The sequence below is a fragment of the Lampris incognitus genome, chromosome 13, assembly GCF_029633865.1.
Source record: "Lampris incognitus isolate fLamInc1 chromosome 13, fLamInc1.hap2, whole genome shotgun sequence".
NCBI classification, from domain to species: Eukaryota; Metazoa; Chordata; class Actinopteri; order Lampriformes; family Lampridae; genus Lampris; species Lampris incognitus.
In genome coordinates this window covers 16,345,494-16,371,020 of record NC_079223.1, presented here as the reverse complement: position 1 = coordinate 16,371,020, position 25,527 = coordinate 16,345,494, and the positions used below count along the sequence as shown (strand labels likewise).

At 45.8% G+C, this 25,527-nt stretch overlaps 2 protein-coding genes across 2 annotated transcripts in view; both read right to left on the bottom strand.

Moving 5' to 3' along the window:
* Nucleotides 1-21,484, bottom strand: part of lrpprc (leucine-rich pentatricopeptide repeat containing) — a 92,526-nt gene extending 71,042 nt beyond the window's left edge. Inside the window, exons 1-14 of the mRNA XM_056291592.1 lie at nucleotides 21,305-21,484; nucleotides 20,477-20,679; nucleotides 19,480-19,602; nucleotides 18,243-18,364; nucleotides 17,665-17,723; nucleotides 16,862-16,948; nucleotides 16,533-16,659; nucleotides 15,905-16,049; nucleotides 15,617-15,774; nucleotides 15,221-15,326; nucleotides 13,953-14,060; nucleotides 2,737-2,855; nucleotides 2,435-2,525; nucleotides 216-285 (exon numbers count right to left, since the gene is read on the bottom strand). Of these exons, the coding sequence (XP_056147567.1) occupies nucleotides 216-285; nucleotides 2,435-2,525; nucleotides 2,737-2,855; nucleotides 13,953-14,060; nucleotides 15,221-15,326; nucleotides 15,617-15,774; nucleotides 15,905-16,049; nucleotides 16,533-16,659; nucleotides 16,862-16,948; nucleotides 17,665-17,723; nucleotides 18,243-18,364; nucleotides 19,480-19,602; nucleotides 20,477-20,679; nucleotides 21,305-21,483 (1,697 nt within the window). The 5' untranslated portion in view covers nucleotide 21,484. The remainder of the gene's footprint in view (nucleotides 1-215; nucleotides 286-2,434; nucleotides 2,526-2,736; nucleotides 2,856-13,952; nucleotides 14,061-15,220; nucleotides 15,327-15,616; nucleotides 15,775-15,904; nucleotides 16,050-16,532; nucleotides 16,660-16,861; nucleotides 16,949-17,664; nucleotides 17,724-18,242; nucleotides 18,365-19,479; nucleotides 19,603-20,476; nucleotides 20,680-21,304) is intronic.
* A 426-nt stretch (nucleotides 21,485-21,910) lies between these two features.
* Nucleotides 21,911-24,218, bottom strand: znhit2 (zinc finger, HIT-type containing 2). The gene is made up of 2 exons (XM_056292208.1): nucleotides 24,091-24,218; nucleotides 21,911-23,944 (listed from the first exon to the last, which is right to left on the bottom strand). The coding sequence occupies exon 2, from the start codon at nucleotides 23,860-23,862 to the stop codon at nucleotides 21,970-21,972; it is 1,893 nt and encodes a 630-aa protein (XP_056148183.1). The 5' UTR covers nucleotides 23,863-23,944; nucleotides 24,091-24,218; the 3' UTR covers nucleotides 21,911-21,969.
* Nucleotides 24,219-25,527: the final 1,309 nt, after the last annotated feature.

Below are 25,527 nucleotides of genomic sequence, written 5' to 3'. Positions count from 1 at the left end.
CACACACACACACACACACACACCAACTGTAGATGGTGTGATATCCTGCACATGTCATATACATAACATATGCTGTTCTGACCTCCATTTAGCTACCGGCCTCCATCAAAACGCCCAGCAAAAATTACAGGGGGGTAAAAACAAGAGAAATATGGAATTTTAAACGACAAAACAGAATCAGAGACACAAACGGAGAGCAGACTTAAATGACTCACTTTTTGAAGCCCGCGATGAGGCGGCCACGGAACTGACCGAAGTCCAGCGCTGGTAGGGAGGTATCAGTCACTGAGGAAAAGAAAACAGAAAAGAGAAATGGAGACCCCATTAAGAATGAAGAGAAAAAGTAATGATGAGGTGATGATGGGGAAGGACACAATTATTCATTAAAAGGAAAAAAATATATACCCGAACTACCCAACATCATCTTGAGCAACTACTGTTGGACAATGAGCAACTCATACAAGCAAGCGAGGGTTCGATACCCTGCTTGAGGGCACATCTGCAGTGGCAACTGAGGAAGAGCACGTTTCAGTTACCTCCCCAATCACACGCTTGTTTCGACACTCAGTTAAGTTACATTTTTTAACTACCTTTGTTGCAACCAGCATCCCTTGGTATATGTAGATGACACTGACACACCCATTAACATTTCCACCACTGACATGCATTGGACACACTCGCTGTTGAGAGAGAGACTGAAGAGTCGATGTCACTACGGGGTTTGGACAACCAACACGTCACACTTACTTTACAATGATGAGTTTCTTAATCAGGCGGGACCCTGGTGCAAGGTGAAGGGGCAGATCAGAGCAGGGGGGGGGGAGCCCCACACCCGCTTTCTGATAGCTGGTAATCTTTCCACAGTAATACTAAGCTATGTTGTGTCCATTCACCTCTCTGTAGTGTTAAGTTAATTTGGGACTTTTGACAAGTTTTGTGTGCTGCCTGAGACAAATGCCACCTCTCGCAGTATACCCTTCTCATTTTTTTTCTTTATGCTGTAATTTTGGGAAGTTTACAGTAAACACTTTTTTTATGGATCCCCCCCCCCCCAATTATACTTGGCCAATTACCCCGCTTTTTTTTTTAATATAAATTTATTTTTAGTTTTTCCCCTTATCCCACCCGATTAACCCAATGGCATATGGCCGGAACTCTTGTCGAATAACTCCCCTGGCTCACGTTTCCACAGGAAGGAGATAGTCGTAACACCAGCTTCCTTCAAACTCGTGTCGGCTGCTCTCGCTATTTTACATGCTGAAGCCTCGCATGGATTGCATCACCTTCACGCCGCGAAGGAGACGAAGGGAGAACGCTTTCGGTTGCTTGGCTGCAGGCGCCCGGATGGGCCAGAGGGGTCGCTGGAGAACGACAAGTCCCCAAACACTACACCGATCTACACCCACTATCCCTCGGGTAAGGGTGGCCTAATGAATGCCTTACCTCGTGGATGCTCTGGCCGTGACCGGTTACCGCGAGTCTGGGATACGAACCTCCCAGCCACACGACGAGCGGATTGCAAGAATGGTGGTTTATCCCACTCGGCCATCAGAGCAGCCTCTACCCCACTCTTCCGAGCCGTCCCGGTCGCTGCTCCACCCCCTCTGCTGATCCGGGGAGGGCCGCAGACTACCACACGCCTCCTCCGATACATGTGGAGTCACCAGCCGCTTCTTTTCACCTGACAGTGAGGAGTTTCGCCAGGGGGATATAGCATGTGGGAGGATCACGCTATTCCCCCAAGTTCCCCCTCCCCCCCGAACAGGCGCCCCGACCGACCAGAGGAGGCGGTAGTGCGGCGACCAGGACACACACCCAACATCTGGCTTCCCACATGCAGACACGGCTGATTGTGTCTGTAGGGACGCCCGACCGAGCTGGAGGTAACACAGGGGTTTGAACCGGCGATCACCGTGTTGGTAGGTGACGGAATAGACCGATTTGAATGTTTGCCATAAGAACTCTATGTTAAGACTCACAACTCAAAATTTACACCATTTACTGACAACACACATTCCCTGTGAACTAGTGGAGAGACGCGTATATAAGGAGTGTGTATATAGGAGACAACGTGATGATGGAGTGCGACAGAGAGGCCAAAATGGCCGAGAATAAAACAAGACGAACGGGAGAAAAAGAACGTCATTCATAATTTAACTACCCTCTCCATCCCATCTCTCCACCAGAAGAGGTGCCTCGCTCCCTCACTCTTTACATATTCACACAGACTAATTTCTTAAAAGGCCTGATAAGCGCAGAGGACCAAGCGGGAAAGCGTGTGTGTGTGTGTGTGTGTGTGTGTGTGTGAGTGAGTGCGTTGACACTGGGCCAATTAGCCCGCGGGCAAAACGGCAGCCAGATGCTGATGACGACAGGCCCCCGAAGATGCACCGCAGAGTCTTCAGCATGTGTGTGTGTATGTGTGAGCACTTACACACAGTGTAGAGTTCAGCGAGGTTGTTGATGGCAAGCGCTTGCACCTCGGAGGACAAAAAAATCTCCGGCTCGAGAGACAGACCCGTGTCCTGAAACACAAGACAAACAACTGACATGTAAGCCACACTTAGACTGAGACATCACACGAGGCTGCGATTGTGCTGCCCCCCACCCTCCTTCTGTCACACAACCACACCAAGTGTTTAAAGGGGTACCGCTGCACATCTTCTGAAGGATTGTATGTATTGTGTGGCCTTTCCTACACACATGCTCGCAAATACACACGTGCTCAACCCTTACCGTGAGGGCCTGGCGTGCCGCATCCACGCTGGGGAAGACGGGGATGATGTAGTTGGAGAAGGTATCCATGTCAGGCGACACCTCCAACTCCTGCATGGCCTTGCACACCTCCAGCACACCTATGACACACACAGTCATGAATGTACAGTAAAGGATACGAGTTTGGGATTTTTATTTTGTCGGTTTTTGTTTTTTTTTTGTCTGGCAGTTGTAATAAAGTTGAAATTGGCCTCTTTGAATGAAAACCTTTGCAAAACCGGGATGTGCTGCAACCTTTCTAAAGCTGCCTCTCCACCAGCGGAACCACCCGGACCTTTTAGGGGGCCGGCAGCTTTGCTCGGGTTGCCACTAGAGGAACTGCCCCTGACCGGAACTCTTACTGGGTAGGTACTTCTGAGCAGCCCTGAAAACCCGCTGGGCGGGGCTCGACGCAGATTGGTTGAACGTCAGAAGCGACCAGCCCACTACTTTGGTGTTCAGCGAGGGCCATTTTTATAAGCCGCCAACCAACCCGTGTGGTAGCACGCACAATACTAGAGAATTCCGATCAAGCGAAATGGAAGAAATCAGCCGAAAAACGGACAGACGAGGAGGCACAGGCTTTGCTGGCTTACTACGCCACCAGCGAGGTTCAGCGGGGGTCAGCGGCGAGGTTCAGCAGGGGATGTAGGAACCTATGGAAACATGACACTCGAGAGAAGGCCCGCTTATGGGGTAGTTCCGCTTGTAGTTCGCGCCAGCCTGGGAGTTTGTGTAGTTCTTCCTATGGAAAATCGCCTTAAGTGCCACAGGCACAAATAATTGTTCAAGTGATGAACGTTTCCTTTTTCCTTCACTTTACGGTCTTGTTTGACCAAAGAATTGGTGAAAGGCTGCGTAAAAATGGCGATGGTTACACTAGTTTCGCTTTTGCCAGCGCACAGACATGCAAACACACACACACACAGAGGCCCGGAGCTCTGTAAAGGCTGTTTAGATATGGGTCCAACAAATAAGCTGCGCCACACTTTCTCTCACCCGTCGAGTTGGATGCAGACACAGACACACAGACACATACACACACACACACACACACACACACACACAAAATGCAAATGGCTGCTCACCACTCTGCCCTGGGCTGGTGTGTTGGAAGTATGTAGATTCACACGCATACACACACACACACACTTGGCCTGAAGTGGACTCTTGCCTCATCACCCAGCTCTCCAGCAGAGCCCTGGGGTCCTGCCCCAGGGAAAGAGGCCAAAACAGCCACATGCATATGGAACACCCACTGACAACAGCCACACTCAGTATGCGCAGGAGAGTGTGTGTGTATTCACATGGCAAAGGCATTCCTGCACTTTGCATATGCCTCGGAGTGTGCCCACAGAAGACAAGGACACAAATGAGCTTGGGCACGCGTGTGTGCATGTGTCAATACATGCGTGTTAACATGTTTGCACCTACTGTGTTGCCATGTGAGGAGTACAACAACACAACTATCAATGCAGCCATATGCTATTTACGCTTACTAAGAGTGGACCAACACACCCTGCTCCCATGCGGACCTTAGCAAACTATCCCTAAGTGCTTCCTGGGGTCAGTGCACCTTGAGAGGGTGTGTGTGTGTGTGTGTGTGTGTGTGTGCGTGTGTGTGTGCGTGCGTGTGTGCGTGCGCAATGGCTGTATTTCTGCTTTCTCTTGGGACACGTGTATTCACCTGGCAATCTCGCTCTTAGGCTGAATAAAAGATGAGGCCAGGGCTTTTATATGCCATTAAAATCCATGTCTGGTGCTGCATTACCCCAGGTAGGGCTACCTGGACCTCTCCAAGCTATCCATCTAGCCCCCCCCCCAATCCATATCACTCATTCATTCATCCCATCTCACTATCCAACTTCCCGGCTTTCAAGAAAAGATGAGCAGGCGATCTCGCTCTTCTCAATGGGGGATCTGTGCAACCTGGGATGCCGACGTCCATTCTTCCCCCTCTCATCCTTTTCATCGGCAAGTTTTTTATGAAAGAGAGGAAGGAGCACCTGTTTTGCTACTGAATAATCCATGACCCATTTCGCGGTGAGCCAGACGGATAAAAAACAAGTGAATGGCGAGGCGGAGGTATAAATGTAGAACATGGGCGCTCTCGCTTGTTTTCCGGCTCCTTGATGTGAGTTTTCTTGTTCATCAGCACTTTTTTCGTTTGTTTGTTTGTTTGAGTGAATGAGGTTGTGTGTGCAAAGCTTGACTCTGACAGCCATGCTGCATACACTGTGTCCATAGCCTGGCCACACTGACTCACTGCACATAACTCATCTAAAAGAACCATTCTCACACACACACACACACACACACCTAGGGACAATTTAGTATGGCTGAGTCACCTGACCTACATGTTTTTGGACTGTGGGAGGAAACCGGAGCCCCCGGAGGAAACCCGCACAGACACGGGGAGAACATGCAAACTCCACACAGAGGACAACCCCCCCAAGGTTGGACTACCCGGGGCTCGAATCCAGGACCTTCTTGCTGTGAGGCAAAACCACCGGGCCACCGTGCCGCCCCGTCTGAACACAATGTCTCTATTTGGTTCCAAACTGGTTTGGTTTTTAACCAGGCAACAAAAAGCAGAAAGGGCAAATAGATGAGAACTGAATGAACACTTGCCAGCTGGAAGGCGAGAGAAGGTAGTGACAATTGAAGGCTACCTTGCAGGTCTATTGACCTTTGCAAAGCATAACACTCCTATGAAACATAAGCACCTAGAAGCTGTAAGAGAAATATTGTGCTTATTCTAACCGTTTTGTATTGTGTGTTGTTGGGACAACAGCTTATGCCAAGTTCACACTACACCACTTTCAGAGTCATCAGATCGCTGTGCTGCTCACGCTACACAACTTGCTGTCTTGTAATTGGGAATCTTGAAGTCTGATCGGTGACAGGTCACACACTCCAAGAGCTTTCACCAGGAGGAATTCCTGACAAGTCTGTCTGGTCTCCAAACTACGTTTTGTCACGAAAACACACGTGAGAAGTGACACGAGAAAAGAGGCAATAAATACCATGCAAGATTATTTTCTTCCAAAAACGGACGTCCACCAGAAACAAGTGCTCCAAGATAGTTGTGCACAGATTTGCAGCAATAAAACAAATGCAGAGCTTGAATTTCGTTGCATGCTTGCTTAAATAGAAAAATAAAGTGTCTCTCTTCTTAAGAAAAACAAAATAGGCGTCCGGGTAGCGTAGCGGTCTATTCTGTTGCTTACCAACACGGGGATCGCCGGTTCGAATCCCCGTGTTACCTCCGGCTTGGTCGGGCGTCCCTACAGACACAATTGGCCATGTCTGTGGGTGGGAAGCCGGATGTGGGTATGTGTCCTGGTCACTGCACTAGCGCCTCCTCTGGTCGGTTGGGGCGCCTGTTCGAGGGGGAGGGGGAACTTGGGGGGGGGGCTAGCGTGATCCTCCCACGCGCTACATTGCCTTGGTGTAACTCCTCACTGTCAGGTGAAAAGAAGCGGCTGGCGAATCCACACGTATCGGAGGAGGCATGTGGTAGTCTGCAGCCCTCCCCGGATCAGCAGAGGAGGTGGAGCAGCGACCGGGACGGCTCGGAAGTAATCGGTCGGGTACAATTGGGGAGAAAAAGGCGGGAAATTTAAAAAAAAATAAAAATAAAAATAAAGAATGTCTTGTATAGTTTAAAGTAGATACACAAGGTGTATATACAGTATATACAAGTTACATATACTTTATGATGTAATTGTTTCAAAAGCAGGTTGCTTTTTGTAAACGTTGCTGCAAACATTTATTGAAAAGGTAACAGTGAACATTAGTAAAATCAATACAAACTTGTGTGACATAATCAAAAAAGCAACAGTGTAGCAATTTCATGACAACGGGAAAAAAAATCAACAATCCACAACAATCCACCTATATAAAAAAGCAAATCAAATACTGAGAATGTAAACAAAACTGATTAAGCATAGCTTTTCACTGGCTTTCATTCTGATCATTGGCTGTAGCTCATCGCCGCCCTCATTGCTAGTCACAACACATTTCATACTACAGGATTTGGACTCCCCTACGGGTCCAGGTATTTATATATCTGGAATGTGTTTTGAACAGTTCACAAATAGCAATCAAGCCCTGATTTGCAAGCTCCGATCCAACGCCAATTTGTCTCCAATCTGATGCTTTTGTCGGTGATCTCCAAAAAAACTGTCGATGACAAAACATTGACTACTCACAGGTGACCTCAATAACGTTGCTCATCTCCAAACAAGGGCACATGTCAAGGTCCGGGTAGATTAGATGTAAGCCAACAATCAGTTCTCGTAGTCAGCGTGTTGGATGCAGGAGAAACGAGCAGCAGCAAAGACTTGAGGGACTTTGACAAGGGCCAAATTGTTATGGCCAGACAACTGGTTCAGAGCATCTCTGAAACAGCAGGACTTGTGGGGTGCTCTTGGTCAGCAGTACTGAGTACCTACCGGCAGTGGTCCAAAGAAGGACAAACCACAAACCGGCAACAGGGTGTTGGATGTCCAAGGCTCATCGATGCGCAAAGACAACAATGACTATCCCATCTAATTTGAACCACCAGAAGGTCTACTGTCTCTGGCACAAGTCACGGAACATTTTAATGATGGTTACAGGAGGAATGTGTCACAGCACACGGTGCATTGCAGCTTGCTGCGTATGGGGCTGCATAGCTGCAGACTGGTCAGAGTGCCCATGATGACCCCTATCTACCATCGAAAGCGCCTACAATGGGCATGTGAGTGTCAGAACTGGACCTTGGAGCAATTGAAGTAGGTGGCCTGATCTGATGAATCATGTTTTCTTTTAGGGGGATGGCCATGTACGCGAGCGTCGTTTACCTTGGGAAGTGATGGCACCAGAACGCACTGTGGGAAGCTGACAAGCTGGCGGAGGCAGTAAGATGCTCTGTGCAATATTCTGCTGGGGAACCCTGCGCCTGGCCATTCATGTGGACATCAACTGGACACATGCTACCTACCTAAATATTGTTGCAGACCAGGTACACCCCTTCATGGCAATGGTATTCCTTGATGGTGGTGACTTCTTTCAGCAGGATAATGCTCCCTGCCACACTGCACACATTGTTTGGGAATGGTTCGAGGAACATGATGAAGAGTTCAAGATATTGCCTTGGCCTCCCAAATTCTTCAGATCTCAAGCCGATTGAGCATCTGTGGGATGTGCTGGACCAACAAGTCCGATCCACGACAGCCCCACCTTGCATCTTACAGGACCTGAAGGCTTTGCTGCTAATGTTTTGGTGCCAGATACCACAGGACACCTTCTGGGCTCTTGTAGAGTCCATGCCTCGACAGGTCAGTGCTGTTTTGGCGGCACACGGAGGACCAACAGCATATTATACTGGTGGTCATAATGTTTTTGCTCATCAGTATTCACTGGGAGTAACGAAGAAGGACAGGATTAGGAACGATTATATTAGAGGGACCGCTCAGTTCGGACGGTTTGGAGACAAAGTAAGAGAGGCAAGATTGAGATGGCTTAGACATGTGTGGGGGAGAGATGCTGGGTATATTGGGAGAAGGATGCTGAATATGGAGCTGCCAGAAAAGAGGAAAAGAGGAAGGCCAAAGAGGAGGTTTATGGACGTGGTGAGGGAGGACATGCAGGTGGCTGGTGTGACAGAGGAAGACGCAGAAGACAGGAAGAAATGGAAACGGATGATCCGCTGTGGCGACCCCTAATGGGAGCAACCGAAAGTAGTAGAAGTATATTTGTATATTTTATATATATGTATACACACACACACACACATATAAAATAGTATTTACATTTGTATTCATATTTATGGTTTGAAAGCTACTGGGAGTAAGCACTGCATTTACATGGGTAAAAATTTACTTCTAACATAAAATTCAAAAAAACAGAACATGAAAATTGCACCTAGTGTAGACCTGGAGTAAGGAGCAAAAGTTTTCTTTCCTAATGTGTAATGTGTTTCGTTCATTTTTTTACGCTAAATCTTCTTATCTATATTTTGCTTTTTTACCCCCCCAGATGCGGGGGATGGAGGTGGACTTACAGTTATAGAAGAGCAAACAGCCGAGGCCTATTTGAACTGGTCAGCATAAAGCGTGATATGCCGTCTGGGCAATAAGTATCCTGAGTGGTGAGTTAAGCACAGCAGTGGTCACAAGATATCATCATCAGATTCATGTCTGCAGGTTAACTGTCACAGATGCGAAGTGAGGGAGGAGGGAGAGGAGAGGAAGAGTAGAGTGAACCGGTCCCTGTCATCTTCTCCCATCCCTGTACATGAGTACCTGTCACTTCTCCTCTTACCTCTCCTTATCGCACCATCTGTCTCTCTGCCTCCGCCTCTGTAAAAGGTAGACTTTTACCGTGTGAGGGAGACGCTCGTGTTTGAAAACATACGGGGAAGTTTTCTAGTTGGCAAGGAACGACACGCTATGCGTTACAGGAAACAATGTTCCTTGTTTTGTTTCTTCCTCCCTTGTTCACACCTCTCTTCCATCTTCCACGCGGGGGTCATGCACAGAGGCAGGATAGCACTGCAGGGGGGGGGTCTTCACATCCATCATCACCCTAAACACACCAGACCAAACCAGGCACACTCCCTTTTCCACGGAGATTTACCCTCACACCCTCCCTCCTCCTTCACTCCCTTCCTCTATCTCTCGCTCGGACGTGTCAGAAGAGATAAAAGCGGCCGGCATCGCGAGGAGTGACAAGCGGTGGCTAGCTGGCGGCAGGTGGAGGCATGGCTCAACATATGCTTCCGCTAAACCCGCCAAAGCCACACCTCATCACATGCATAGGCCTTTTCCTCCTTCTCGCTCCCCTCCTGCACTCACCCCTCATCCACCCATCCACCCACCCATTCCCCAGCTCCGGCCTCTGCCCGCTAGTGACACCTGTGGACAAAAAGTGACACGGCGCTTAATATTTTATGGGCCCTGCACAGTGGTGCGCGTAATCCAAAGTGAATTCCCTCAGAGCGCTTGCATTTACATGAAATCAAGTCACTCCGCATCAGTCACATCACCTGAACACCGCGCACTGCCCCCCCCCCCCCCCCGCCAAGCCCACCACCCCAGTCCAGTACTTATAAACACAGACACACACCTCCTGCAGCCAATGAGTGAGAGAACTAGAGACAGAGGGGGAGACAGAAAGAGAGGAAGACTACATCATTCATGAGGGTTAAGGCGGACATCAAAAGGAGTGAGTGTGTGTGTGTGTGTGTGTGTGTTGTTCAGCAGTACTTGTAAGGACCGATTTGAGTTTTTAGTCATAGGATTGAGGACATTTTTGCAAAGTGATGACAACATTTTGGCTTGTACTCACTGCTTTAAGGGTCTATTTTAGGGTTAGGACTTGTGTTTAGGGTTAAGGTTAGAATTAGGATTAGGTTAAATTTAGGTGTAAGGGTTAAGTTAGGCAGGTAGTTCTGAGGGTTATGGTAGGGTAAACGGCTAAAGAATGAATGCAGTCCATAAATGTCTTCAAAAATATAGAGGGGGGGAAACTCAAGAGTTTTAATTTCAACTCTGCACACACAAAAGATCCGCCCATGCAGTGGTTAAAATAATGCTGCATGGCGTCCGGGTGGTGTGGCGTCTATTCCGTTGTCTACCAACACGGGACTCACAGGTACGAATCCCCATGTTACCTCCGGCTTGGTCGGGCACCCCTACTGCCAGAATTGGCCGTGTCTGCGGGTGGGAAGCCGGATGTGGGTATTTGTCCTGGTCGCTGCACTAGCGCTTCCTCTGGTTGGTCAGGGCGACTGTTCAGGGGGGAGGGGGAACAGCGTGATCCTCACACGCACTACGTCCCCCTGGCAAAACTCCTCACTGTCAGGTGAAAAGAAGCGGCTGGTGACTCCACATGTATCGGAGGAGGCATACGGTAGTCTTCAGCCCTCTCTGGGTCAGCAGAGGGGGTGGAGCGGGTAATTGGCCGGATACAATTGGGGAGAAAAAGGGGGAAAAGTAAAAAAACAAAAACAAAAAAATGCTGCATTCATTCGGAACACATGCATGCCGAACCGAAAGACCCATACTGAAAAATTTCGGTACCAATACATGCACCGTTACACCCCTACTAAACACAGAAAACTCGATGGGTGTACGGCCCATGTGCTTGTGTGTTTCGGTGAGTTATTGTAGCGTGAGTGAGGTGAGGGGCTGTGTGCGTGCCAAGTGCGAGCGCAGTGGTGCTTGCTCAAACTGGGGTCGAGTCCTCTTCTGCCTACCGCGAAGCCGACAACTGAGACATCTCACGATTCCAAAATCGAAGATCTGTCTCAACCGCACGGCCAACTCAATCTCAAAACTCCACCACAGCAGCCTAGCCAGTTTCTTCTCCCTGCCAGCTTAAATGCCATCAATTAGGTGACAGGGGAAAAATACATCACTTATTAATTGCTCTCAAAAACCCCAACGAGAGAGAGCGCGAGGGTAGCATAAATAAAACCCCTTAAAAGCCAGGCTGTGATGGAGTGCTTTTGACAAGGTACATTGGAGATAAGCTGTGAATTCTGACAGGGGTGTCGGGTTTCCCAACACTGGTTAACTGTCACAGAGATGATTCCCTCCCCAAGCTCATCCATCAGTAAAAAGACGGAGCGTGAACTAACTTTTTCTTGGCCACTGGTTTTAACGAGAGGGGTAAATTCAACTTCTTCATAGTGGATGAGATCCCGGTGAAGAGCCTTACTGGCAGTAAAAGGAGTAATAAGGAGTCGAGCAATGAGAGAAGGGAGTCAGGGATGTGATGGGTAGAACATGAGCCAGGACTTTGAGATGGCCACTGGAGCAAAATGACCCTTGACTCCTTTACTTCCAGGCCTATGAACATGAGCACGTGTGCATGCGCACGCATACATGCCCACAGGCTACTGCCCCATCCTTTCCAGTGTCCCAAGAAGCCTCCAAGTACCCCTGCCACAGGTCAAAGATTACCAGATCAACCCATCCACACAAACATATCCCAAGAGACAATGTGTGCAATTTCTGTGGACTAGCCAAACTTGATGCTGGGGTGACATGAGAAGTAAGTTCCAATGACTCTGTATCAACTGTTGAGGAAAAGGCTCCTGACAGAAGAAACAAAGCAGAGTCTGTTGTTTGCTGGATGCTGCCTGTTGTTGTTGTTATGTCAGCAGGTTAAAACACTCAAGTTCTTTCGTTTATGGAGGGGGTTTTCATGCGAGAACACAAATATCTGAGTAAACGATGTCAGCTTTCCTTCAGTTCTCTCATTACAAGCAACCCATCAACTTTTTCAGAAACCTCCTGTGTTATCAAGAACACGTTTTTTGGCCTGCAGCTTTCACTCAAACAAACAAACAATCAGCATCGATTACTGAGGAAGTGTCTTGGAACAGCACTCCCCCATGGACTTTAAAAAGAAGGTAGTATTTACAGATATAAAAATGGAAAATGTCATTTAAGCAAAATGCACTTTCTCAAAGTCAAGAGTGTCTAGAACTCAACTGTCCAGAGAGTGCCAGACACGGAAAGTTAAGACTTCTAAAGTTTACGATCTATTTCAAGAGCTCCCCAGAGGTAGATGTCTGTTTGTGTGTGCGTGCATGCATGTCTCTTGGTTTGTGCCATCGTCTCTTTTGCTCCAACTCTCTCATGCAGGGATCAAACCTCTTTGCCCTTGGCTGCCCCAGCCCGGTGAAATCCCTCCCTGTTGGGCCACTCTGTCAGTCATTAATATTTGAGGGAACACTCCTTTAAAAGCCCTTTCTGGGGCCGAGGGCTGAGAAGTCATAACCCCCCCCCCCCCAAACTACAAAAAAATAAAAAAATAAAAAAATGTATGTGCGCTCACACACACAAAATATCATACCTAAAAAAAAAAATTAAAAAAAAAATCGACCTTTTCATTTTGGATTGCAAACAAAAATAGATTGGCAGGCATGATTTATCCCCCATGAGGCATCATACCAGCCATTAGAGGCTCCCACATATAGAGGAAATTGTTGGGCCAAAGTGACAAGGAGGCCCAAACCATAAACTTCTCACGGCAACTCTGAGGGTCCAAGGCTCCTGGCTAATGTATCTGATACATTGAGACTATTTCAAGATCTGCCCATGTCTCTGACAACACTGGTGTCTAAGCGATCACTCACTATTCAGAAAGTCCGTTTCTTTTAAGAGTCAATTCTTAAATGCATACAGCTCATTGATATAGATACTTCATATAAAAGTATATACACAATCCATCCATCCATTATCCAAGCTGCTTATCCCGCTCTCAGGGTCACGGGGACACTGGGCCTATCCCAGCAGTCATTGGGTGGCAGGCGGGGAGACACCTTGGACAGGCTGCCAGGCCATCACAAGGCTGACACACACACACACACATTCACACCTAGGGACAATTTAGTACGACCGATTCACCTGACCGACATGTCTTTGTACTGTGGGAGGAAACCAGAGCACCCGGAGGAAACCCACACAGACATGGGGAGAACATGCAAACTCCACACAGCGGGTGAGGACCCCAGGTCATGACCCCCAACCTTGGGGGTCATCCTGGGTGATGACCCCCAAGGTTGGACAACCCATCCATTTTCCGAACCACTTATCCTGCTCTCGGGGTCGCGGGGATGCTGGAGCCTATCTCAGCAATCATTAGGCGGCAGGTGGGGAGACACCCTGGACAGGCCGCCAGACTGTCAACACAGGGCCAACATACACACACACACACCCACACACATTCATACCTAGGGACAATTTAATACAGACGATTCACCTGACCTACATGTCTTTGGACTGTGGGAGGAAACCGGAACACCCGGAGGAAACCCACGCAGACATGGGGAGAACATGCAAACTCCACACAGCAGATGACCCGGGATGACCCCCAAGGTTGGACAACCCCAGAATTCAAACCCAGGACCTTCTTGCTTTGAGGTGACAGCGCTGACCACTGCGCCATCACGCCGCTCTCTATACACAATTTGTTACGAAAATTGCCAATGCAGCAATACAGACAGGAGGTTAAACAAAGGCCACTACTATTTTGAATCCAAGCAAGCTCTACACAGTCATGGAAGAAAAAGATAAGCTCCTTAGCCGTTTCAGGCACACTGGACAACCAGGGCCAAACTCTCTCTTGTGACACTGTAAGGTTAGGTGGTGGTTTGCGATCAAAATGTCTGGGCTGGCTGTGTGTCTGTAAGAGAGTACCTGCAGTGTTACTGTCTTTCAGATGCTGAATGAGGAGAGGCCAAAAGTAGTGAGGCCTTATGGGGAAATCCTTCTCCTTCAGGGCCTTCATCAGTTCAAAAGACATACCTGGAAAAAAAAAAATCAAATTCTAAAATCAGATTTGTTTTTCAATTTTGTGATGAAGTTTGTGTACTTAGATGAGGCAAGTATAGATGGCAGCATCGAGAACTGAAAAAAAAAATGTCCCAAGTCCATCCTACAGTGTGTTGTGCAACCAGTGTTTCCAGTGGTTTGTGAACCGTCACAAGATACATATCCAACCTCAAATGAAACGGAAAACTGAATTTTTGGACCACTTTCAAATGTGGCACAACTCAAGTCTACATGCTGAAACTGGAATACAAGTGCATTTTATGTCACTTTCCATACTAAATAACACCAGTGGAAATGTTTATCTTGTTTTTCACTGACCAATAGCAGTTTTCACCTCTGTAGAATTATGGCCAAATGACATTAGGGAAAAGACCTACACACAGGGTTCAGTAAGTGGAGGCCTTTGTTATGGTAAAAAATTTGGGGTAAATGACACGGACAGAAGTCATTGAAAGACAGTGAAGTGGGCACATACCACAATTAACCAGTGTTTGAGAAAAAAATGTTTTTAAAAAGGCTGAGCATGACCACAAGGTGCCATTTGCTGTTCATTTGTGCATGGGAATTGTTTCAGAACGGATGTTTCAATTATATTAGATATGGCTCATCATCAAATATGAATGTCCATCCATCCATTATCCGAACCGCTTATCCTGCTCTCAGGGTCGCGGGGATGCTGGAGCCTATCCCAGCAGTCATTGGGCGGCAGGCTGGGAGACACCCTGGACAGGCTGCCAGGCCCAAATACGAATGTGAAAAATGAAAGTAAATAAGTAGAAATAAAAATATCTGAGTAAACCCCCCCAGAATTGAGCATTATAGCCTGAGGCCTGAATGTAGCTGATAACTGACTTTAATAAAAATGATTAATGTTCCTTTAAAAAGGTAAGGATTTGCCAGCTGAGAAGCTTACACCTGTAACTGGACAACTGACCGGTGGATATGAAAAAAAATGAACATACGAGAAACAATGTCAAACTTTTCCAAAGGTGGGAAATGGCGTTTTCAAAAATTTCCTTCACTTACCCAACTAAATATCTGCGATGGGGTTTACGCCAAAATGTCTAAAATCACATTTACTTTCTCTGTGTGTATGTGTAAGAGTGTAAAAGTATGCGAGTTATGTACTATACCAGATTTCTTGGCATCCAGGGCACAAGACAGAGTAAATTGGAGTGGTGAACCATGTAGGTTAGAGTCCTGAAGCTCTCGGCAATAGGCGACCACCTTCTCCGCAGGCTGTGGTGTGCATGCAGAGACGGAAAATACGCAAGTGTAATATTTAGTTGACAAAATTAATTCAAAATCATATCATGATGACTTAAAACAGTTACTGTGACAGCCAAGAAAGGGCAGGGATGTCTCCCAGAGGTTGGGTAGGTAGATGTATGTCTGTTTACAAAGTTGACTGGTCATTGGTTTTTATCTGAGTGACTGATGGAGATAGAGTAATGGAGTGTTTTTGTAATGAGATATGATTGAACAGTGGTAGGCAAAATACATCTGCTCAAACAATTTCTGACATGTACCTTGTCCATGTTGACGCAGTGTCTCAAGAAGAAGTTGCCCTGGTTGGGGGTGTCTGTGTTAAAGGTGTCAGGCTGAATTGTCGGGAAGCTCTTGAGGATGGTGAAACTTATGTCCTCCAGGCCCTGGGTGATCAGGCTGAGACACATGTTCATTGCATCTAGAAAAATAACAGAACTCATTAGGGCACATGTGCACATATTTCAGTCTGGTTTTGAACACACACACACACACACACACACACACACACACACACACACACATGCACTCTTGTTGGTGTGGTCATGTACCTGGCACAAAGCTCCTCTCATGTCTCAAGCGATCAGCTATCTCTGAGACATACTGCTGGTGTCCAGCCCTGGCCAAGGACAGCATAATCTGCATTATGTCCCTGTCCATCAGACTGCAGTCTGCACGCTCAGCTTCCTCCAGAGTCTGTGAGAAAGAGCAAGATAATTATGGAAGAGGAGTAGCAGTGAAAAGGAGAAAGAGAAGAGGGGAGGAGAGAAAGATGAGAGGACAGAAGGTAGCGATGAGGAATTTGAGAAGTTGAGGACATAAGAAGGGAGGGGGGGAGAGTGACGATAAGGATGATAGAGAGGAGAAAGAGGGGAGAGAAATGAAGGAAGGTCAAAATGGAGCCAGGGTCATGGGGTGGGGAAGCGGGAGCAAAGTGGAGAGAGGAGAAAGGACAGAAAACGTTGTCAGGAAAGGTGGACAAAGGGGGAGGGAGGGTCAGTTGAGAGACAGAGAGTGAGGGAGAGGTAAGCGATAGAAAAGTTAATGTAAGAAAGTTATGTAAAAAAAGGCCCTCATTCATATGTACAGGCACCCATGAGTGCAGATGCACAATGTGATATGTCAACATCCACTCCACATCACCGTACAAATAACAGAATAAAAGACATTCAAACACACCTTTTTCAAATTCTCCATGTCCCCCTTCTCCGCGTAGGCATTGAGCAGTGATAAATAAGTGTCAGGTCCTGGTTCGATTCCTGCCCCGCGCATCACCGACAGGATGTTCTTAGCATTTTCTATATCACTGCACACACACACACACACACACACACACACACACACACACACACACACACACACACACACACACACACACACACACACACACACACACACACACACACACACACACACACACACACACAGTGTTTTACTTCAAAATCACTGCAACATATGGAAACGGAAACGTGACACCCAACTAGAAATTGCAAAAAAGCATCACTCACCCTGCGCGCGAGTGACCCGTTACAAGGGAATTGAACACAGCTTCAGTGATCGGCAGATCTTTGCTCTTCATGAAACCCAAGATGGTGCTAAATAGTCAGAATAAAGAGTTCAACAACAGGTCAAAATGAAGTATTTTTTTTGTAGATTCTGTTTCATACATTAAAACACTTTTTAATGCCTTAAGCTTGCATTCACATTGTTGCAGTACTGTAGTACCATAGGCACATTTTTTTAAAAGATAAAAAAAAAACCATTGGTGGAGTAAATGGGGAAAAAAAATAGAAAGAAGAAAGCCACTTTATTTTGTCATTGTACAGGTTACAATTAAATTTGTTCTCTGCATTTAACCCATCCTATTGTATAGGAGCAGTGGGCAGCTGCAGCACCTGGGGACCACCTCCAGTTCTTCTTTCCAGCCTTGGTCAGTGGCACAGACAGGAGTATTAACCCTAACATGCATGTCTTTTTTGATGGTGGGAAGAAACCGCAGCATCCGGAGGAAACCCACGCAGACACGGGGAGAACATACAAACTCCACACAGAAAGGACCTGGGATGGCCTGGGGTTCCAACCCAGGACCTTCTTGCTGTGTGGCAACAGTGCTAACCACTGGGCCACCGTGCCGCCATCTCGGACAATGCAGTTAGAGATGAAAAAACGAAGAAGTTTGAATGGTTTGTGTTAATATCTTATTTTTATTTGCAACTTTACAGAGTCTGTAAAGTGCTTTTGGAATGTTCAACACTGGTACATGCAGTCATTAATCTCTTCCACTACATTTTTTGAGAGACAGTTTGCTTACCTGGCACCCTCAATATCTCCATTCTGGCAGTAAGATGCAATCAGTCTTTGGTACGTCACCTGTGGGCAAAAGAATCCTAATTAATTTCCAAATGAACAGCGGATCTCTGAATTTGAAATTAAATTAAGTTTTCTTGTGAAATAAACTGGCTGAGACTTCCTCTCTCGAACCTAACACTTGTAAGCCAGTATTTGTTAACACTGTTTTTGCAGAAACCTTCATTCACACATCAGTTTTCAGTATTTGCTTAGAGTTTTTCTTTTCATGTCAGGCAAGAGTGAAAAAATTCACACAATTCATAATTGTATTTTGCATCAAATCTAGAATTTTACCCATTTGTTAATGAAATACATTCTATGTTGAGGATGTGAGGAAAAACAAATAATTTGATTTGGAAAAAAAAATCTACATAAATCTCGCCAAAAACAATTAAATAAACTTTGTCAAAAAAATCCAGAGCACACTGGCAAAAAATATATGGCATGGGAAGCTACGATGATTTTAATTCCTTCCAGAAAAATTAGAAATCTTGCAGTCATTTCTACCGTTTCTACCATTAATACACCCAAGGTTCTTACTCTGTTGGGCTGAACGTTGGCTGCCTCCATCTTTGCCAGAAATTCAGTAGAGGAGAATTTAAACTCGTTCTGCAAGTAAACCTTCAGCAAGGCGTTGTAGTGGCTTACATCGTACGACGCACCTGAAGGGGAACATTTGGTCAGTGGTTATTGCTCTGTGAACACAATTATTATTCAAATTAATTTAAGTTTCCTTTATTAATCCCCTTGGGGAAATTCAGTCCCTGGAATTAACCCATCCTAGCTGTGATCTGTGTAGCTAGGAGCAGTGGGCTGTGCCTGGGGACCAGCTCAAGTTCTTTCGCGTGGCTTGGGTCCTGGACTGCTCCGGTGGCATGTGGACACTGCTTGGCATCCTGTGCATCATGTTCTTCATAAATTTCATGTCCATTATTGAACACAACATCCATTGCACGCTGTCCGTCTTGGGAGAGAGATCCCTCCTCTGTTGCTCTCCCTGAGGTTTCTTCCTATTTTTTCTCCCTGTTAAAGGTTTTTTTTTAGGGAGTTGTTCCTTATCCGATGAGAGGGTCTAAGGACAGGATGTTGTGTTGCTGTTAAGCCCACTGAGGCAAATTTGTAATTTGTGATATTGGGCTATACAAATAAAATTGATTTGATTTGATTTTGATTTTCCCATTGCGTTGCTCAGGGGCACAGACTGGAGTATAAACTCCAACATGCATGTTTCTTTTTGATGGTGGGGGAAACCGGAGCACCCGGAGAAAACCCACCGCAGAAATGGGGATAACAAACTCCACACAGAGGATGACCTGGGATGATCCACCCAAGGTTAGACAACCCTGGGGTTTGAACCCAGGACCTTCTTGCTGTGAGGTGACAGCACTAACCATTGGGCCACCGTGCTGCCCAAAACAACTAAACAAAAGGTTCCGGAAATTCAAGCGATCAGTATTCATATATCTATCTATATATCTATCTATCTATCTATCTATCTATATATATATATTCAATTATAGAGTTAGACTTGCTATTATTGAACTAATGGCATTTGTATTTGTATCATGTAATTTAATTTCCTATTATTTTAGTCTCCGTTCATTGTGGTTGTATTGTTCAACCAATGTATGCCATGTGTTTGTTGTTTTGCAGTTTCCGCGGCACAAAAATTACCCCCCAGGGACATTAAAGAGCCACTACTAGTACTACTACCGCACTGTGAGAAAGCAATATATTGTATACAATGGTTAGATTCTTGCTCAGTATGGCCTCGTACCCAGCTCCTTGAGTCTGTCCCAGATGCGGTGTGCTAGTTCATTGCGCTCGGCCAGGGGAACCTCTGGCAGCAGCGAGCCACAGCTACGTAGCAGCAGCAAGGCCTGGTTACTACTGGGATAGCCTGCCGAACAACAGAAATAAGAGGGTTAAGGTTGATGGCAAGGAAGCGGGTGAAGTGAAGGAAAGAAGGAAGAATACATGTGAGTGATAAAGAAACAACTTTCAGTGGGAGTTTACTAAAGATAGTCAATTGTCTGAACTGAGCAGCAAGTGCAGCAGAAACTAGAACTGGACAATTACTTGTGTATAAATTGCACAGAGTATACTATTAGTTTTAGTAATTATTAAATGTAAGAGTATCATCATCATTTGGGTAATATTAAAATTTATTTATATTATATTTTAGAATCTCCTTCTTTCAGCTGCTCCCGTTAGGTCACCACAGCGGATCATCCGTTTCCATCTCTTCCTGTCCTCTGCATCCTCCTCTGTCATGCCAACCACCTGCATGTCCTCCCTCACCACATCCATAAACCTCCTCTTTGGCCTTCCTCTTTTCTTCTTGCCTGGCAGCTCCATCTTCAGCATCCTTCTCCCAATATACCCAGCATCTCTCCTCTGCACATGTCCAAACCATCACAATCTTGCCTCTCTTGCTTTGTCTCCAAACCGTCCAACCGGAGCTGTTCCTCTAATATACTCATTCCTAATCCTGTCCACCTTCGTCACTCCCAGTGAAAATCTTAGCATCTTCAACTTATCTTCATATTTTAGAATGTAAATTCTAATTTATATTTAAAAAAAATGGTTAAGATGCTGTTATAGGGTATCAAAATGTAGTAAATTACATGGTTATACCTATAGACAGCCATAGTTGAGTTGAGTGAGGTTCTCACAGTCTAAGCAGATGGTTGTTAGTGGTTATTAGCAATGGAAGAACTGACTGTCTTCTGTGCTGTCTGTACTCTGACTTTTGTTTCTGTTAACATCCTTACCTAGCCGGCAGATGTCATGGAAGATGCGGAGCAGCAGGGTCTTGGTGATGCGGCCGGTTCTCCTCACAGAGTTGTCCAGCTTGGCCAGGGCCCAGTCAAACTGCTGGGCTTGTTTAGCGCGTACGCCAAGACTGGTTTCATCCCTCTGCTCTGTTGCCACAGAGTAGCCTCTTGTGCTTCCCGCCGCGAAGGACCAAACTTGTCTGTGTAAGGCAAAGCATCAAAAATCAGGAGGAGACGGACAAAGGGAGAGAGGATTGGAAGTGGTACGTTGAGAGAGGATGCAAGAGCACAAGTGGAAGGTTTAAAAGGACGAAAATTGAGAGGGGGAAGAAGCTGTTGAGAAACGGTGAGGAGAGGATACAGATATGCTAAAGGTTCAGTGAAAGGCAATGATCAGTTTATTAACATACAATATCATCTCTGAGGAAAACAGAAGCACAGCATTTTTCCTACAAAGTGAACTGTGGCTTTTCAAGTTAGCTTTTCAAGCTATCTTGAAAAGTGTCATTTCAAGATAGGTTTCTGTAAGCAGCAGTTAGTTTAACCTAAGAATTTGCTATTGATAACGTGTTATCAAATGGGGTTACACAAGCTCTAAACATCACATTGTCTAATGGGACCATCTCGCATTTTGTTGGTAGTTATGCAACCGCAATCCTTAAATAAGGGGTCAGGAAGGATATAACTTAATAGCTAGCATTTGACGATGTTATACTATTCATGCATTAGCGTAACTAGTTAAATGTCATTGACCCTCAATGACAATCCTTGAAGCAGGCTCACGCGTGGATCACAGCTACGTAATGCTAACACGGTGCATCATACCTGGACGTGTTTCCCAAACCAGGAGTGAGCTGTCGGGAACAAACTCCAGCTTTATGACCACCAACGTTCCCGCTATAAAGCCGACTGAGTGGCGGTCCATTTCTTTTGGTCCCTGTGATCTGGAGGAGGCCCGAAGGCGACAGTTTAAGCAGCCGGGCAGATCTTAAGAGCGCAGCCATGTTCTCGTCGCAGCATGGAAGGACATCCGTGACACGTGACTGGTCAAAGACTACTGAACGATACCACTTTGAAAGATATAGGGGTGTCCTCGAAGATAGGCTTTCAATTTTTGTACCATCTACACATATTCTAGTTAAATTTTGGTAATGAAATGGTGCAAATTACATTAAAAATAAGGTTAGACTAATTGAGAACAATTTTATAACCCCAGAGAATAAAAATGGGATGTGTGTCATCCCAATGTTCCCATCGTTCGTAAACACAGTGCGCCTTTGCTTTTAAATATCAAGTAGAGGTTACAAGTATGCAAGGTTGTTAATATCACGTGGGGGGGATTGTCATTTACCCACAGAGACGTGCAGTATAGCAAGTTTTATACAATAAAACCTTAACAATTTATCACGCTGAGGAAACGAAACATTTTTATAAACATTTATTGCATTGTCATTCATAAAAACCAAGCATCAATTTCTAAAAAAGACAAGTCAGCTCAATTCCTCAATCAACATACAATTTCCCTTCCTCTTTCCTCTCTTCCAGCTCTCCTCAACCATTTGCTTCTCCTTCTCCAAGATACTCCTTTCAATCTTCCTAGAACTGTGCTCATTCCAAAGCCTTATGGCTAGTCTTCGTGTCTGATTGGCATTGTCAGACACCCAAGCCTGGAAGAATTCACACTTCTTTCTTGCCAGGAACTGTTTCTGTCTCTTTCCATCTTGCTGTCCTCCTTTTGGCAGGGCTGCTCTGGCCTTAGAAAACGCTGAGCGGAGGTGACTCAAAGCTGCCAAGCAATATCCTACTGCATCCTGCCTACTTCTGCCACTCATGATGTGAGCAACAGCCATGATAGCTCTGGATGAAGCAGAGGGGTCATCCCTGTCAAAATAACCACCTGCAGAAATGGCAGTCTCTCCACACTCTAGGGCCTCTTCAAGAGAGCTGAATACTCTGCTTGAGCTTAAGGCCTCGGACACAGCTAGGACCATGTCACAAAACTCATGGGTCAATGAGTCAGTGTCACCATTGAAAAAGCTTACAGTGAAGGTGTATCCAAAAAGTGCATTGACCAAACCATAGCATACAAGAGGAGATGGATTGGCAGTCAAGGAACTCAATTTTGGAATTTTAGCAGATAATTGGGGCATTCTGGAAACTACTAAAACTGAATTCTGGACCTTACTCGTTTCTTTTCTGTTTCCCTCTCTCTGTTGTCTCAATTTTGTGGCTGACAGCTCCTGAGTCTGATCTATTTTCAGTGATTCCTTTGCTTTGGCACAATCAACTTTCTGTTCATTGGAAAGAGTTTTAGCACTTCTAGATAATGTGTCTTCCTCTTGTACACTCCCTTTCTGTCCTGCTCCTAATGTTACTCTCATCTCTTCAGAGTTGACCACTTCTACTGCCACTAGATCACCACCCCTCCGCTTGTTGACTTCCTCCTCTAGTACTTCCACTAGTGCCCTCCCTCCATCCTCATGCATCTCCCACCAAGGGCTCCACAGAGGAACCAGTCCACCAAAAGCACCACCTCTGATCAAATTCATAAACTTCTCTTTCTCCTGGCTGTTCAGAAGTTCCCATAGCTCGTCTTCAGACAGTACATCAATATCCAGCCCTGAAAGTCTATCAGCCAAGTCCAGCTCATTCTCATCACTTTCAACTCCATCATCCAAGTCTCCAACACTAGCTACAGTGAGGTTCTCCCCACCTTCCACCTCTCCTCTCCCGATATTTTTGAGTTGTCTCAAGATACCTTTAATCTCTGACATGCTTCCTTCCCCTGACTGCTGAAGCTCAACTAACCTGGAGAGGAGCCCCAAAGCCTGTGCGCCCTCCTTTGTCTCTTCTTCCCCCTGCTTGTCCCCATCTGACTGGATACCCACTTCCCTTAAAACACCTCCCATACCCCCCTCTGTGCTAGCTGCCTTTTGTCTTAATCTCAACAGAATATCGTGCATCTTTTTTCTCCCCTCATCCTCTGTTTTTCCCATGTCGCTTAGTTCTTGTAAAACGGATTCCCTGTAGAACTCCTCAGAGCACACGTTATGATCTGAACTACGATAGCATGCCAAACAACAGTAGGGTATGTTACAGCGAGGGCACGTATAGCAGGAGGGTTTAGAATGGCACACCCCACACACAGGGTTACATTTAAGGTCATTTTCGCCATTTGAGGTATCATCCTTGCTCTGTGTTCTGGCTGGTGTGAGAAATTCTTCTTGGCTGACAGTTTCTATGGAAGGGAGAACAATCCCATCTTTGGTTACAGTCCCAGGTTCCGTTTCAGTCCATTCTGTACAGTGGTCATCTTTAGGACCAATGTCTGTTAGAAGATTCCTCACAGACAGAGGTAGTCTTTGCCTGAGTAGTCGATTCATCGGCGATGGAAATAGTCCGAGGCTGGATGTTGTATCAAAGACGAGTGAAAATTGTTGGCTGTCACGTCAGGTAACCGGAAACCTGCAGAAATGAATGATATAGTTTGTGTGTTATGAGCATGCACTTATTACGCAGCTAACACCAGGAAAACAGTTTAGCTGACACGTAGCAAACGCGATCCGCTGGCTAACTTTATATATGCACATGTAAACAATCGTTAATATTACCTATAAGAAACTCGTGAAGATATCCCTCGAAATTAACAAATCCATGCGAACGGCTTTCTCCAATGATGATATGTTATCCAACATGTTTATTGCCATATACGCACAGGAGTCGGCTGTCGCCGTAAAGCCGTCGTTCTTTGATGACGTCACATTGTCGTAAAATGATTTACGTTACTACACGTGTTTGAGACCTGTAGGATACAGTAAGCAATGGGACATTTGGAAAAAATAAAGAAATAATGCGCATTGAAGACACAATATATAGAGTAATGTAACATTAAAAGGCATTATCTCTGATGGCTTATATTGGTTTCATTAAATATAGGAAACATTGGATTTCTAATTAAGTTTCTAAAAATTTGCCACCCACATTATCAGGGACTGTCATGTGTACAGACGTTTTAATTAGCAGTGGTTGGAAGAAAACAGCAAAAACTCGCTTGCTGTGTATGAAAACTAATTAAGTCTTTTAGTCAGGCTTTTCTTCCTCAGGAAACTTAAACAAGCCGGTCTCCCTTCTCAGCTGCCGGTCAACTTTTACAGAAGTACAGTAGAAAGCATCCTCTTGTCAATGTGTCACAGTGTGGTATGCCAGCTGCACAGCAGGGAACAGGAAGGACTTGGCCCGGGCGGTAAAGACAGCGCAGAGGATTGTGGGAGCTGTGCTTCCGAACCTGGATGCTGAGTATGCTGGCCGCCGACAGAGGAAATCCAGCAACATCAGCAAAGACGCCACACACCCAGGTCACAGTCTGTTCGTTTCCTTGCCATCAGGGAAAAGATCCCGCATCATCAAAACCCGGACTAACAGGCTGAGGAACAGCTTCTTCCCCAGAGCTGTAGCCTCCATCGCCCCCCCCCCCCCCACACACACACACACGCACACACATCGCCCCCCACACACACACACACATCTGCCTAGAGCTGCTGAGGACTAACTGGTACTAAAGCTGCTGCAATATGGACAACTATGTGCAATAACCACATGCACTGTTTTGAACTTTAAAAGCTGCTGCTATCTTTTATTGTCATCATCATTTTTCTACCTCGCTTATTTATACTAATTGTTGTTTGTCCTTGTTTTTATCTTGTTTTTTTGTTGTTTTTTTAATCATTTACCTTGTATAGTGTTGCTGGTCTGAGAGCCACAAAACGAAATTTCGTTGTGTGTACACAATGACAATAAAGTATCTTATCTTATCTTATTTAGGTGCAAAGGCAACTGAAATTAATTTATATTTAAGTATGCAAACATGGCAATGCATGATCAGAGCCATGTTTTTATTTGGTGTAATAAGTCAATGCCACTGTCACACACAGTGGTGTGGTTAGTCTTACACCCGTGTAGTGTGTGTGTGTGTGTGTGTGTGTGTGTGTGTATATATATATATATATATATATATATATATATATATATATATATATATAACTTTGTAA

Bases quoted from the DNA above. Each gene is read 5' to 3' on its own strand.
- znhit2 (XM_056292208.1), bottom strand. From the start codon at position 23,862: ATGAATCGACTACTCAGGCAAAGACTACCTCTGTCTGTGAGGAATCTT.